Source organism: Miscanthus floridulus, chromosome 5, assembly GCF_019320115.1.
Source record: "Miscanthus floridulus cultivar M001 chromosome 5, ASM1932011v1, whole genome shotgun sequence".
Lineage (NCBI taxonomy): Eukaryota > Viridiplantae > Streptophyta > Magnoliopsida > Poales > Poaceae > Miscanthus > Miscanthus floridulus.
In genome coordinates, this window is record NC_089584.1 from 121,214,107 (window position 1) to 121,229,011 (window position 14,905).

Here is a 14,905-nt window from a genome sequence, read left to right on the forward strand (position 1 = left end):
TTTCTCCTGTTGGGTAAGTCTTGCTAAGTACAATTGAGTACTTAGTATTTTATTTCCCCCTGTTGCAGGTGACAGGTGGATGCTAGAGCTGACCCTTATGTGCGGATACCTCCTGGTGGGCTCAGAGAGGATTTCCTTTATGCTGCGATCGTAGTTGTTATTTATAACTTTCACCAAATGCCTTTATAAATAAAAGTTTCATAATTTGTTGTCGTAGTTTATATATCAATACTTCATCATGTCATGATTAAATATTTATTTTCGCTGTAATTCTGATCACATGTTTATATTCCGTTGTTCAATTAAATTATTTATAACTCTGATAATATGATTACATTCCGCTGTTGTAATAATAAATATTATACTTTGATGTTGTATTAAAAATGATGTAAGAAATGGTTAAGAATGATGTAAGCCTTATTTTCTCATTTGTGATCCTGATGGCAAAAATATGGATTTTTGAGTTCTTCCCTGGGTGTGCCCGATGGAACCAAGTAATTTAGTGTTCTCCCCTGAGTGTTTAGTGTCTAATGAAAGACAAGTACTCCTGAGAGGCATTAGATTAGACGGTTCTGCCATAGGATAGTAAAATAAAGACTACTATACTCATCTCATATCCCCTCCTTTTGTCCCAATCCATTTCCCTTTCCCTGTCTTGATCCTCTTAATGGTTTTTCTCATCTAATGCATCAAACGGTTGAGAAAAGATATAAGACATCTAAACGCCTAATAGAGATCGGGCTAACATATGTAGTGCCAGCCCATTTAGCCATGTCAATTCGTGTCAGCACTACGGGCTGAAAACGTGGTCCGGGCACAATCCTACACCCGTATCCATGCCGGCACTAGCACCATGGGCTTCGTATCAAGTCAGCCTAGGGCCGTGCCAATGTCGGTCCGTTGGGCCTGGGTTGGAGCCCGTGCGTTGGCAATGCAGGCGCTGAATAGTTATTTTGAGCGCACCACGTCGCTGACTCGCTATGCTCTAGTAAATAGACAGTATATTACTTTTTTTTTGGAGAAATTAAAGCCGGACGACGCATGAGGATGCGACGACGGGGCCAGCGAAACCGAGTGGAACCACAACTGAGCTCGTGACCGATCAACGGTCGATAAATAAATCAATAAATATTTCCTGCACACGGCTTCGGCGACAAAGACACCTGCACGCGACGCGCGAGTTCTTAATAAGCCATTTCTTTCCCCGTGCACGGCGGTAACACGCGGAATTATTCACTTTGCATATTTTTTTTAAAAAAAATAAAAGCAGGAACCACTACGTACATGTTACAATACCGGAGCGGCACACGCTGCTTTCGAGTGCTAGTTCAGACCCTCTCCCACGTTTTCAACGTGCCACTCCCACGCTTTCAACGTGCCCGCGTCGATCGCGTTCGCCGATGGGTCAAACAAGCCCCGCGCGTAACGCCAGTTTGACACCTTGACTTGTTGCAGAATAATCTTCCACTCGATCGCCGGTCAGTTTCATTCGTGCCTCGGAACGTATATAAGCGCGGACGCGCGTGGCACCAACAACGCCATGCAAGCGCGCCGCGCGGCGAGGGACGCGCATCTATCACTTGCGCGGGCGCGGCCAGCATGGATCCGTTCTACTTCGGGCCGGACCAGCAGCTGGACGCCGCCGCCGCCGTCGACGAGGACGACTACCTGACGAGCCTCGGCCTGGTCCTCTCGCCGGCGCCACCACCAGCGGCGTTGCCAGCAGGCAGCGCATTTGAGGCGTACCAGCGGCGTGTGCCGGCGTTGCTGGAGTACTCCCTGACGACGGTGAGCCGGCGGTACAGTGGAGAGCAGAACTTGCACCGGAGGATGTTCAGTTACCTGAGACGCGTTGCTCATGACGCCGAGGCCTCCACGGGGGCCGTGGTGGCGCCCCCAGCGTTCCTGGCGCCCGCGGACGAGACGACCACCGTTGGGGTTGTTGGGTCATCGCAGGCGCCGCGAAGCTCGCGGTTCCGGCACATCATGCGCGAGCGGCTGCGGCGGGAGCGCCTCAGCCAGGGATTCGCCGACCTCCACGCGCTTCTGCCCCCCGGCGCGTCTTCAAAAGTTAGTCACGACGACACACACGAACGTCACGCACGCACACGAGTGCTTTGCGCGTCGGCTTGTCAGCTCCGCTGTGCGGGTGACATGCCTGAGATCGAGCAAACTAACCTGTTCATAACTGTTGTGCGCACGCACACGCACGCACGCAGGGTGGCAAGAACGACATCGTCGGCGCGGCGGCCGGCTACATCAGGGAGCTGGGGGCCAGGAAGGAGTGGCTCAGCGCCAGGAACGAGGTGCTCCTACAGAGGGCCGCGGAAACCAGCTGGAGGGGAGGAGGAACGAGGAGTAGTAGCGTCGGTCGCCGGGGCATGGTGGTGAGGGTGCGAGCCGAGAGCCAAGACCATTCGACGGCGGTTGATGCGTTTGAGAGGGTGCTCCAGCGGCTCAAGGCCATGGAGGAGCTGCAGGTGACGGCGATCCGCTCGCGTTTCTGCGCGGGAGGCATGTGGATGAACGTCGGAGTGGAAGGCCTGGTACGTTACGCCTAGCTTCATGCCGATCACCACTCACTGTAGATGTAACGTATACTACGTTGGATGTGAAATATTCTTTCTCCTGAAATTGGACATTAAACGTACGTTTGCTCTAGGTCAAACCCCATGTGAACTTGTTGACCCAAGAAATGTTCAGCTCCATGACAAGTCGTCAATGCACCATTTCCTGTTGAATAATACGTATCGAACACAAAATTTAATGAACAGCTAGTCCTCAGCTGGGGCGATGTATAAATGCTTTCCAACTTTCCTAAGCTTAACTAAAATTCCTCGAAACCTCGCAAAAACCATTAGCAGTAGTGATTATCTTTTGAGTATTTTATATATTTTCACGTACAATCAATTGATTTGATGGTTGTAACAATATCGGCTCTTGTATTTTATTTTATTTATATATGTTGCCAAGTGAAGACTTGCTTCTCTGAATGTTCTTTTTTCTGTCGCCGCTTGGTTACTAACTTACTAATTTTGATGTATCTTGTACATGAAGGTATCCACCCGTGAGGTGGACAAGGCAATAACAAACGCCTTGATGGAGCTGGAGAGGAACGATCCAAGAGGCAGCAAGCCAAGCTTCAGCTGTCAAGTCGAAATAAGTGGCCAGACGGGTTGATGTTGTTGGTTGCCGATCAAATCGAGCAGCAGCTAGAGATGATTTTTCTTATGGCATGCTTGTCTGCCAAAGCATAATAAGGTAGACCAGTCACCAGTGCATCCAGCAGTATGCTAAATTATACTACTGCAAAAACTTCCACTTAGTCATTCAGTAACCGATCGACTGTAGCAAAAATAGTATATTCATGTTTCTGACACATGTATTGCCTGCAATGTTGATGCCTTATAACTGATGATTCGTTTCAAGACGCATGCAATGTTTGCCGTTCTCCCTGAACCTGAAGTACGCTGCTTATAACGACGGGGGTGAGACTGAAAGCGGGGCAAAACAGCCGGCCGGCTTTCCGCTTCGCCTGCGTGTGCGTGTGACGCGCGCCCGCGCACACTGGCACGCACCGCGCCAATCTGCAAAATCTAGCCGCGCGCTACCGCCGTCAGGCACCGTACGCGGCCTGGATCGTGGACGAGTCCGATCTCACGTACGTTACGCCATCCCGCCTCCTGCACGTCACGTACGCGGTGTGTGCCGCGAACGCAAGGACGATTTGGAGTTTTGGCTGCTGATGCACGTACCACGTCAGGATCTAATAAGGACCAAACAAAGATCGATCTATGAATCTCAGGTGAACACTAATGGATCTTAGGTCGGTAGTGTCTGGTTGCTTGAATCAGTTTCATCCTGGGTGGGATGGTTGGGTTGACGAGATGACCATGGATAGAATTGTTCGAGTAGAACGTTTGGTTATAGTTGTACGAGGATGGTACATGATTGTGTTTGGTTGATTGTATGGGAAGGTAGATGAATGTGTTTAGTTACTTTTTTTTATCAAAGTGCTTAGTTACTTATTACTCACACCGTTCCAAACTATAAGTCGTTTTGATTTTTGTTGGTACGTCGATTTTGCTATATACGTATCTAGATATAACGTATGTCTAGATACGTATAATTTTTGTACTGAAAAAGTCAAATTGAGGGCCCGTTCGGTTTACCCCATATTCGGCTTGTTCAGCTTGTTTTTTCAGCCGAAACAGTATTTTTCTCGCACAACAATTCAGCCAGAACAATATTTTTCAGACAGTTTCAGCCAAAATTCAGCAAGCCGAACGGAGCCTAAGTTTGAAAAGAGGGAGTAGTGGAGTACATTTCAAAGGATGTAAATATATGGTTTTCCATTTGTATTATAATAAAAAGTTACAATTTTTTTAGAAAATTAACAAACACTCAAAAGTTAAATACGCCAAAACACTTACCATACAACATCCCACAAAAAATCTCAAGTCCTGGAATTAGAATTGAGTTCCAAGGTAAACAGGTGCATGTCAAAAGGTCAAATCCAAAGTGAAGTTGTTCCATAGTACTCCATCCGTGCAACCCCCCCCCCCCCAAATTTTTTTTGATGTTTTAGTTTACAAAATGTTGTGGTGCGGCCGTCTGTCCGTCCGTCTGTCCGGACGCCGCACTCCTCGTTGCTGCCGCCTCCCCTCGTCGCGTGCCCATCCCGTGATGCTCGCTCCTCGCTCCCGCTAGTCACGCGTCCCACCCACGCCTCTCGTTCCTCGCTCCCGCCCAACGTTGCTCCTGCCGATGGTCGCTAGGCGCACGTGGCGCAACAGGTCGTCCCCAACCGAGCCAAGTGCACCCATGAGCGCGGTCAGTGCTGGAGGTGCTCACACGCTGCCACTCGCCGCCAGCTCCCACCCCAACAGCCAGAATCGACCGGCGCCGACCCTTCTCTCCACTATGTTGCAAATGTATATTTCAGTGTTTCAAATATTTCAGAGGTATATTGCAAGTGTTTTATATGGATGTTGCAAAAATAGATCAGGATGTTGCATACTCCCTCCGTCCCAAATTAATTATCGTTTTGGGTTTCCGTGCCATAAGTTTGACTAAATTTATAGAAAATACGCGCAACATTTATGTCGGATACAGTGAGAAGGGGTACCCTAAGCACGAACCAAAAAACGGCTGCTTAGACTTCGTAAAAGTCGAAACCAGCTAAACACCGCTGGCCTCGGCCGATTCTCCGACTCGCCCGAGGCCCCCTCACCGCTGGCCTCGAGCGACCCCCCACCAAGGGCCTCGGCCGGGCCGCCGACTCTCCGTCTCGCGCGAGGCAGGCTCGGCAGCACTCCGCTGCCTCTTCCTTCTCCCGCCCCTCTGACAAAACGTCGTGTCACATTAACTCAGCCAACTGCTGCCCCTGACATCGGCCGCATGCTCGGCACAGTACAGCAGAATGGCCGACGGGACAGGAGGCAGGACTGGGCAGAAGTTACCCGCCACTAGTGCTAACCACTAAAGCACATAGTTGACGCCCATGCCTCACTGTGCTACCAACTCCTGCTCCGAGAACAACGCAGCGTGGGGAGCCACGTCGGAGATACTGTGGCCTCGGAATCAGCACCTAGGATCAATAATTCCCCCCAAGGCCTCGGCGGTATGCTTCAGGGGCTCGGCAGCCTGAGGATCCATGTCCGCCGAACCCCCCACGATGGCTCGGCCTCGCCGTCTGCGGAGCCACAGCTCCCTACGACGTCATCACACGATGACCAGCACGACGCCCGCCATGCCCTGCATCAAGCTGTACTGGAGCCCCACGACGCACAAGATCAAGTACGACCGGCGCGTCACTTCTACACGACAAGGACGGGGCCACTCCATCAACCATACCACAACAGTGGCCGGCTACAGGGCTCGGACACACCGCCCCCGTTTATAGAGCAGGAGGTCTCGGCATCCCGACGCCAACTCCGCTTCGTGCGAGGCACCCCAGAGGAGGCCTCGGCAAGGGGCCTAATCTCCGTCTCGCGCGAGGCCTCATTCTCTGTGTCGCTCGGGGCCGGCTTGTCCGTGGTCCGTCGGCCCCCACCTCGACAGCACGTCACGTCTCATTAATACTTTCAACCACTCCCGCAATCTCCGCCGGACAGCGGCTCAACGCCGTACCAGCTGGGACAGGGCACGGCGGGGGTTACCGACAACTGTGTCCCGGCACTGTGTCCACGATCAGCACCTGGGACAGAGCGTGACGGGGGTTACCAGCCACTGTGTCCTAACGCTGCACCCGCGACTCGCCGCCCGCTCAAGGCCTCGGCACTGTGCACCGGGGCCTCGGCAATCTCGGGGTTCGTGCCCGCCGAGACCCCCACCGCAGCATGAGCCTCGTCACCAACCAGGCCTCGGCCTCGCGCACAATCTGTCCACCAGGGCTTGCACGTTCGCTGTCACATCCGCTCCGAGACATTCCCGGGGCTCCCGCGACGCACAGGACCTGATGGGACAACCACACCGCTCTAGTACTCCAAGGACGGATCGCTCCTACGGCCACGCCGCCACCAGAACAGGCCACAGGGTTCGGACGTGCCACTTCTATTGACACTACGTCGCATAGTGATACATGTACTACCTTCGTTCTCCCTTCAACTATAAAAGGAGAGGACTTGGGCCTCGTAGAAAAGGATGAACACACCGATAGAACGACACACTTCTACGCTACTTGAGAACAACGCCTCAAGCAGCCCGCACCACCCTCGCCGAGACCTGGGGCTAGCTCCCTCTCTCACCTAGCTTGTAACCCCCTACTACGAGCACTCCGATGCAAAGAACATAAGATCGATCTCTCAGACTGGACGTAGGGCCTCGATTGCCTGAACCAGTATAAACCTTGTGTCTCTTTGCATTACCATCCGGGATTAGGGGCACGCAGCACAAATTCACTCGTCGGTAGAGGGACCCCCTGGTTCCAAAACACCGACAGTTGGCGCGCCAGGTAGGGGTCGCTGCGTGTTAGCTTCATCGTCCCAGTAGGACCCGGATGGCAGACCCCTATACGACCATTGCGTCTTGGCACCATAGTTTGGTTCGGGAGCCTAGAGTTCATGTCTCTGGGGCATGAGTACGACATGGTGCTCCTCGCCCCTCGAGCCCCACCATCCAACGATGAGGTCACGCCCCGGCAGCCCAGACGCAGGCGGCGCCCGGGCAGCCGCTCTCGCCGCGCTCGCCAGGCACGACGCAATGAATGCCACCCCGACGCTACGCGAACCCGGGGCGGCACGCCACTCCCCGCCGACGTCCTACGACCAGCTGTTGGTACGGGGTCCCTGGCTGGGGACCTGTCTGGCCTGAGCCTGGACAAAGGAAAATCGCCGGTGGCTCGCGGCGACGCCCAGTCGTCTAGTTCTACTCCACCACTCCCCGAAGGGTCGACCCCGGCGGGGCAGAATATGGAGACGGCACCGTCCTCATACCCCTTTGGGTTGCGGGATGCCGCCGCCTCTTATGCCTACGCCTACACTGCCGCTCACGAGCACCCCTCGGAACGCCGCCAGCGCTTCGCTCTCGACCTGAGCACCCACTTCGACTCCTCGGACGAGGACGAGGCATGGCCCGAGGTGGATTTCTCCGAACTCCACAACCCCGGGGCGTTGCGCCAATTCTTGGCCGCAAGCGACTACTGCCTCGGCTATTCCGACTCCGACGACGAAGGGACTTACGATCCATCTCGCGAGTGCTTCCACGTCGGGCTCGGGATGCCAAGGGCGGGCGAAGAAGACGAAGGGACAGGCAACCATCCCCCACCCCAGGCAAGGGCGGGCGATGCCACGCCTCCGCGTCTCGTAGCCCCGGCGGCGCGAAACGAGAACCCCGTCCGCGGGGGGCATCGACGCCCAGACCTGGAGCAGCTCCACGAGCTTCAAGCCAAGGTAGAACAAGACCGACTCCTCCTGCAGTAGCTTCGGGACTCTCTCGAGCAGGAGCAGCAAGGGACGTGGTGAGGGCGGAGGGGCCCGAGGGAGGGCCCGCGACGTCCATCACCGCATCAACGACAACGAGGGGGGAGAGCCGCCCCCAATCTTTAATCGGGCTAGCCAGAATGTCGCCGCGGCCGCGATGCTGGTCCGAGCAATGCCCGAGCCCTCCACCACCGAGGGGCGACGGGTCCGTGAAGAGCTCCGTGACCTCCTCGAGACCGCTGCAGGTACAGCAGGCCGAAAAGTTCCGCCTCCCGCCGGCGCGGAGGCACTTCGGAGCAACCCACGGCGCGACCTCACCGGGGCCAAGATGCCTCGGTCCGTCCTGAGCCCGCTCGCGCGCCGGCGGCCAACGAGGCCCCCTCGGTGCGCGATCGACCTGGAGACCAGCACGAGGCACAAGGCGACCACGAAGTAGTTGGCAGACGACGGCGCCGCGGCGACGGAGCCGCCCGGGGCTACCACCCACATCGAGGCGGTCGCTACGACAGTGAAGAGGACCGCAGTCCTTCTCCCGAGCCGCCGGGCCCTCGGGTCTTTAGCAGAGCCATTCGCAACGCTCACTTCCCAGCCCGGTTCCGGCAACCTGCCAACCTCACGAAGTATAGCGGCGAGACGAACCCCGAGCTATGGCTGGCTGATTATCATCTGGCTTGTCAGCTAGGCGGGGCGGAGGATGACCTGCTCATCATCCGCAACCTCCCTTTGTTCTTATCAGACTCGGCACGAGCCTGGCTCGAACACCTTCCTCCCGCACAGATCCACGACTGGCGCGACTTGGTGAGGGTCTTCGTCGGGAATTTCCAGGGCACCTATGTGCGCCCGGGGAACTCCTGGGACCTCAAAGGTTGCCGCCAGAAGCCAGACGAATCTCTTCGAGATTTCATCCGGCGCTTCTCCAAGAAATGCACCGAGTTGCCCCGCGTCGGTGACTCGGAAATCGTCCAAGCGTTCCTCTCTGGCACCTCCTGCCGAGACCTGGTCCGAGAATTGGGCCGGAACGTACCAACCACAGCGGCCGCACTCCTCGACATCGCCACCAACTTCGCCTCGGGCGAAGAAGCGGTTGGGGCCATCTTCCCCAACAACGACGCCAAGGGGAAGCAGAAGGACGAGGCCCCCGAGGCCTCGCCCGCCCGCGTCCCCAAGAAAAAGAAGAAGGGTCGCCCAGGGAAGCAGGAGGTCTTCGAGGCCGTCCATGTCGCCGCGACAGATCGCAGGAATCCCCGAGGCCCCCGGGGCCCCGGGCTATTTGACGACATGCTGAAAAAGCCCTGCCCTTACCATCAAGGTCCGGTGAAGCATGCCCTCGAGGAGTGCACCATGCTCCGGCGTTACTACGCCAGGCTTGGGCTCCCCAACGACGACGAAGCCAGGAAAAGGGGCGCCGGCGAAAGGGACGGCGATAAAGATGATGGGTTCCCCGAGGTACACAACGCCTTCATGATCTTTGGCGGACCCTCGGCATGCCTCACGGCGCGCCAACGAAAGAGGGAACGCCGGGAGGTCTTCTCGGTCAAGGTGGCCACCCCCCGGTACCTCGATTGGTCTCGGGAGGCAATCACCTTTGATCGGGATGACCACCCCGATTATGTTCCAAACCCCGGGCAGTACCCGCTTGTCGTCGACCCGATCGTCGGCAACACCCGGCTCACCAAAGTTCTCATGGACGGAGGCAGCGGCCTCAACATCCTCTACGTCAACACTCTGGAGCTCCTGGAGCTCGACCATTCACGGCTTCGAGGCGGTTCCGCACCCTTCCACGGCGTCGTACCGGGAAAGCGCACACGACCCCTCGGGCGCATCGACTTACCCGTCTGCTTCGGCACTCCCTCCAACTACCGCAAGGAGGTCCTCACCTTCGAGGTGGTTGGATTCAAGGGGGCTTACCACGCCATCTTGGGGCGCCCGTGCTACGCCAAGTTCATGGCGGTCCCCAACTACACCTACCTCAAGCTCAAGATGCCAGGCCCCAACGGCATCATCACCGTCGAGTCCACGTACGAACATGCATACGACTGCGACGTCGAGTGCATCGAGTACGCCGAGGCCGTCGTGGAGGCCGAGACCCTCATCGCCGATCTCGACCAGCTTGATAGCGAGGTTCCCGACACCAAGCGGCGCGCCGGGACCTTCGAACCCGCGGAGGCCATCAAGCTCGTCCCCGTCGATCCCGCCGACCCCGACGGCCGAGGTCTGAAGATCAGCACCACCCTCGACAGCAAATAGGAGGCCGTGCTCGTCGACTTTCTCCGTGCGAACGTCGACATGTTCGCGTGGAGTCCCTCGGACATGCCGGGCATACCAAGGGAGGTCGCCGAGCACGCCTTAGATATCCGGGCAGGCTCCAGGCCGGTAAAGCAGCGCCTGCGCCGATTTGACGAGGAGAAGCGCAGGGCCATCGGCGAAGAAGTTAAGAATCTCATGGCAGCCGGGTTCATCAAGGAAGTATTCCATCCAGAGTGGTTGGCTAACCCTGTATTAGTCAGAAAGAAAAATGGCAAGTGGAGGATGTGCGTGGACTACACCGGTCTAAATAAAGCGTGCCCGAAAGTCCCATTCCCACTACCACGAATCGACCAAATCGTCGACTCCACTGCGGGATGCGAAACCCTTTCCTTCCTTGATGCATATTCCGGTTACCACCAAATCAAGATGAAAGAGTCCGACCAGCTCGCGACTTCTTTCATCACTCCATTCGGCATGTACTGCTACGTAACCATGCCGTTCGGCCTCAGAAACGCGGGGGCTACTTACCAACGGTGCATGATCCAAGTCTTTGGCAAACACATCGGGCGAACCGTCGAGGCCTACGTGGATGACATTGTAGTCAAGTCCAGGAAGGCCGGCGATCTCGTCGGCGACTTGGAGGTTGCCTTCACATGTCTCAGAGAGAAGGGCATCAAGCTCAACCCCGAGAAGTGTGTCTTCGGGGTTCCCCGAGGCATGCTCTTGGGGTTCATAGTCTCGGAACGAGGAATCGAGGCCAACCCGGAGAAGGTCTCGGCCGTGACCAACATGGGCCCGATCCGAGACCTCAAGGGGGTGCAGAGGGTCATGGGATGCCTTGCGGCCCTGAGCCGCTTCATCTCGCGCCTCGGCGAAAGAGGCCTGCCCTTGTACCGCCTCTTGAGAAAGTCCGAGCGCTTTTCTTGGACCACCGAGGCCGAGGAAGCCCTCGCCAGGCTCAAGGCACTGCTCACCAACCCCCCCGTCCTGGTTCCGCCCACCGAGGGCGAGCACCTCTTACTCTACGCCTCCGCGATGACCCAAGTGGTCAGCGCAGCCGTAGTAGTCGAAAGGAAGGAAGAGGGACACGCTCTACCCGTCCAACGACCTGTTTACTTCATCAGCGAAGTGCTCTCCGAGACTAAGACGCGTTACCCCCACATCCAGAAGCTGGTTTACACCGTAGTCTTGGCTCGACGCAAGCTGCGTCACTACTTCGAGTCCCACCCGGTGACTGTGGTGTCGTCTTTTCCTTTGGGAGAGATAATCCAAAACCGGGAGGCCTCGGGTAGGATAGCCAAGTGGGCTGTCGAACTCATGGGAGAAACCTTGTCTTTCGCGCCTCGGAAAGCGATCAAATCGCAGGTCCTGTCCGACTTTGTAGCCGAGTGGACCGACACGCAGCTGCCACCCGCTCAGATCCAATCAGAATGCTGGACCATGTACTTCGACGGGTCTCTGATGAAGACTGGGGCTGGCGCGGGCCTGCTCCTGGTCTCGCCCCTCGGGATACACATGCGCTACATGATCCGGCTTCACTTCGCCGCCTCCAACAATGTCGCCGAATACGAGGCCCTCGTCAACGGCCTGCAAACTGCCATCGAGCTTGGAGTGCGACGTCTCGACGTACGGGGTGATTCCCAGCTCGTCGTCGATCAGGTGATGAAAGAGTCAAGCTGCCATGACCCCAAAATGAAGGCGTACTGCGCGATGGTACGTCGCCTAGAAAACAAGTTCGACGGTCTCGAACTCAACCACGTTGCGCGAAAGTTCAACGAAGCCGCGGATGAACTGGCAAAAATGGCGTCGGCACGAGCCCCGGTCCCCCCGAACGTCTTCGCCAGAGACCTCCACAAGCCATCCGTCGACTATGCCTCGGCGACGGAAGAGGGCACATCGGCCGAGCCCAAGGCAGGGCCCGAGGCCCCCTCGGCCACCGAGACCCCGCCAGCCGAGCCCGAGGCCATGGCGATTAACGCAGAGCCTCCCAAGGTCGACCAAGGAACGGACTGGCGAGTCCCTTTCCTTGATCGCCTCGTTCGAGGAGAGCTTCCTGCGGACAGAACTGAGGCCCGGCGGCTTGCGCGACGAGCCAAGACTTACGTCCTCTGCAACGGCGAGTTGTATAGGCGTAGCCCATCGGGTATTCTCCAACGATGCATCACCACCAAAGCTGGGCACTCCCTACTTTGGGACTTGCACGCGGGAGTCTGCGGGCACCACGCGGCGCCTCGGGCGCTCGTGGGTAACGCCTTCCGACAAGGTTTCTATTGGCCAACGGCGGTGGCCGACGCCACGAAGATAGTACGCTCCTGCGAGGGATGCCAGTACTACGCTCGACAGACGCACCTCCCGGCCCAAGCCCTCCAAACCATCCCCATCACATGGCCATTCGCTGTGTGGGGGCTGGACATGGTTGGGCCTCTGCAGAAGGCACCCGGGGGCTATACCCATCTACTGGTAGCCATCGACAAATTCTCCAAATGGATCGAGGCTCGTCCGATCACCCAGATCAAATCCGAGCAAGCGGTGCTGTTCTTTACGGACATCATCCACAGGTTCGGGGTTCCTAACACCATCATCACTGACAATGGGACGCAATTCACCGGTCGCAAGTTCCTAACGTTCTGCGACGACCACCACATCCGGGTGGCCTGGTCGGCCGTAGGACACCCAAGGACGAACGGCCAAGTAGAACGTGCCAACGGCATGATCCTACAAGGCCTTAAGCCAAGAATATTCAACCGGTTGAAGAAGTTTGGCAAGAAATGGCTTGACGAACTCCCGTCAGTCGTCTGGAGCCTACGAAACACCCCGAGCCGAGCCACGGGATTCACACCGTTCTTCCTGGTCTATGGAGCCGAGGCCATCCTCCCCACTGACTTAGAGTACGGTTCACCGAGGCTACAGGCGTACAACGAGCAAAGCAACCGCACCGCCCGCGAAGACGCCCTCGACCAACTGGAGGAAGCCCGAGACGTCGCGCTACTACACTCAGCCAGGTACCAGCAAGCCCTACGACGCTACCAAGCCCGGCGCATCCAAAGCCGAGACCTGAAGGTGGGCGACCTGGTGCTGAGACTGAGGCAGAGCAACAAGGGCCGCCACAAACTGACCCCACCCTGGGAAGGGCCGTACATCGTCGCCCAAGTGCTGAAGCCCGGGACCTACAAGTTAGCCAACGAGAAGGGCGAAATCTTCACCAACGCTTGGAACATAGAACAGCTACGTCGTTTCTACCCTTAAATTTCCAAACGTCGTTTACATTGTTTCTCGAAATGCAATAAAGAAGCGTTCTTAGTTGTTATAATTTTTTGAGAAACCCCCATCAAGGGGAACCTACCCCCTTATAGACAAGTCGACTGTATAGAACCTAAGGACAGTACGATCGTCTCAAAGGCGAAAAGGCCGGCCGAGCCAGTGAGAACGGCCCACGCCTCCGGGCTACGGCAGCTCCCTCACCACCTTTTCACCCAAAGGACAATGTAGGCTCCGAGGAAGTTCTGTACAGAGAGCTTGTCTATCGATAGGGGCTCGACGTCTCAATAGCGCTATAAGGAAGACTCGGCTCTGCCTCTGCAAAGCCGAGCCTCCCTCGGGGGCTAAAAAGGGGGAACCCCCTGAGTCCCGAACACCGTTTGTTAATGATCTTTCAAAAAATTTCTACGCCAAACTCTCTCGCGCTCCGACGGGACCTTCACAAGAAACCCAAAGACCAAAAGCTTGTCTCGAGGCCAAAGGGCCGGTCGAGTCGTGAGAACGGCCTACGCCTCTAGGCTACGGCAGCTCCCTCACCACCCTTCGCCAAAGGACGGCTTAGGTTCCGAGGGATTTCTTTGCGGGTTCCCAAGATCGAGACAGAGGGCACAGGCTCGGAAGTAGAACAGAAAACGGTTAAAAGACCCACGTACGCAAATACTTTAAAGGCCTCAACGGCCACAAAAACGTCACGATACGGCAACTAACTCAATTCGGTTACATGGCCCCTTTCGGCCCAGGTCAAAGCTCAAGGATCGGCGGCCGGCGCGGGAGGGACCACCTCTTCTTCAAATAGACCAGCCAGCGCCTGCGCCAGGTGCCTCGGCCGCCTCCAACAGCTTCGCGACCTCCACGTCAGCTTCCTCGTCATCTTCTGGCAACACGTAGCCGTCGCTGACAGCCTCGAGGTTGATAGCATAGTGCGAGGAGACGACGGCCAGGGCGCGCTTGACGCCCGTGTGCAACGCCCCCCGGAGCCTCTCGTGGACGCGGCCGCTCAACGCAATCAGGCGGCTCCCAAGGGAGCTGGCCGATTGGACCCCCTCGACGTCCAGGGCCTCGCAGGCGGTACGGACTGCGCTGCGCAGCGCCTCGTGCTCCCGGACCTCAACATCCAGCGCCGCTTGCGCTGCAATGGAGGCCTCAGCCGCCTGGGAGGCCTCTTTCTCCAGATCTACGTCGCAACGAGGGGTCAGAAGTCAAACGCAAACCAGAACAAAAAGAACTAAGAGCACGATTCGGCGGAACTTACCCTCGGCCTTGCTCTTCCAATCTAAGGCCTCGGCCCGAGAGGCCTCGGCCGCCTTGGTAGCCTCGGCCAAGGCGACTTTGGTCAGCTGATGCTCGCTCTGCTCCGCACCCAGCTGCCCGGCTATGGCCTTGGCAGAGGCCGTCGCTTCTTGGGCCCGAGACCTGAAGGCGTCTCGCTCCTCCTCCAGTTCCTTGATCTTCGCTACCAGAGGGGCAGACTGCTCCTT

General features: G+C 56.9%; 2 protein-coding genes across 2 annotated transcripts; both read left to right on the forward strand.

Annotated features, from left to right (window-relative positions):
* The first annotated feature begins 1,549 nt into the window (after positions 1-1,549).
* LOC136453323 (transcription factor BHLH148-like) lies at positions 1,550-3,430 on the forward strand. Its single transcript, XM_066453892.1, has 3 exons — positions 1,550-2,070; positions 2,220-2,546; positions 3,058-3,430. Exons 1-3 carry the CDS (start codon positions 1,600-1,602, stop codon positions 3,178-3,180), a joined length of 921 nt encoding a protein of 306 aa, XP_066309989.1. The 5' UTR covers positions 1,550-1,599; the 3' UTR covers positions 3,181-3,430.
* A 5,210-nt stretch (positions 3,431-8,640) lies between these two features.
* LOC136453324 (uncharacterized) lies at positions 8,641-10,169 on the forward strand. Its single transcript, XM_066453893.1, has one exon. It carries the CDS (start codon positions 9,201-9,203, stop codon positions 10,167-10,169), a length of 969 nt encoding a protein of 322 aa, XP_066309990.1. The 5' UTR covers positions 8,641-9,200.
* Positions 10,170-14,905: the final 4,736 nt, after the last annotated feature.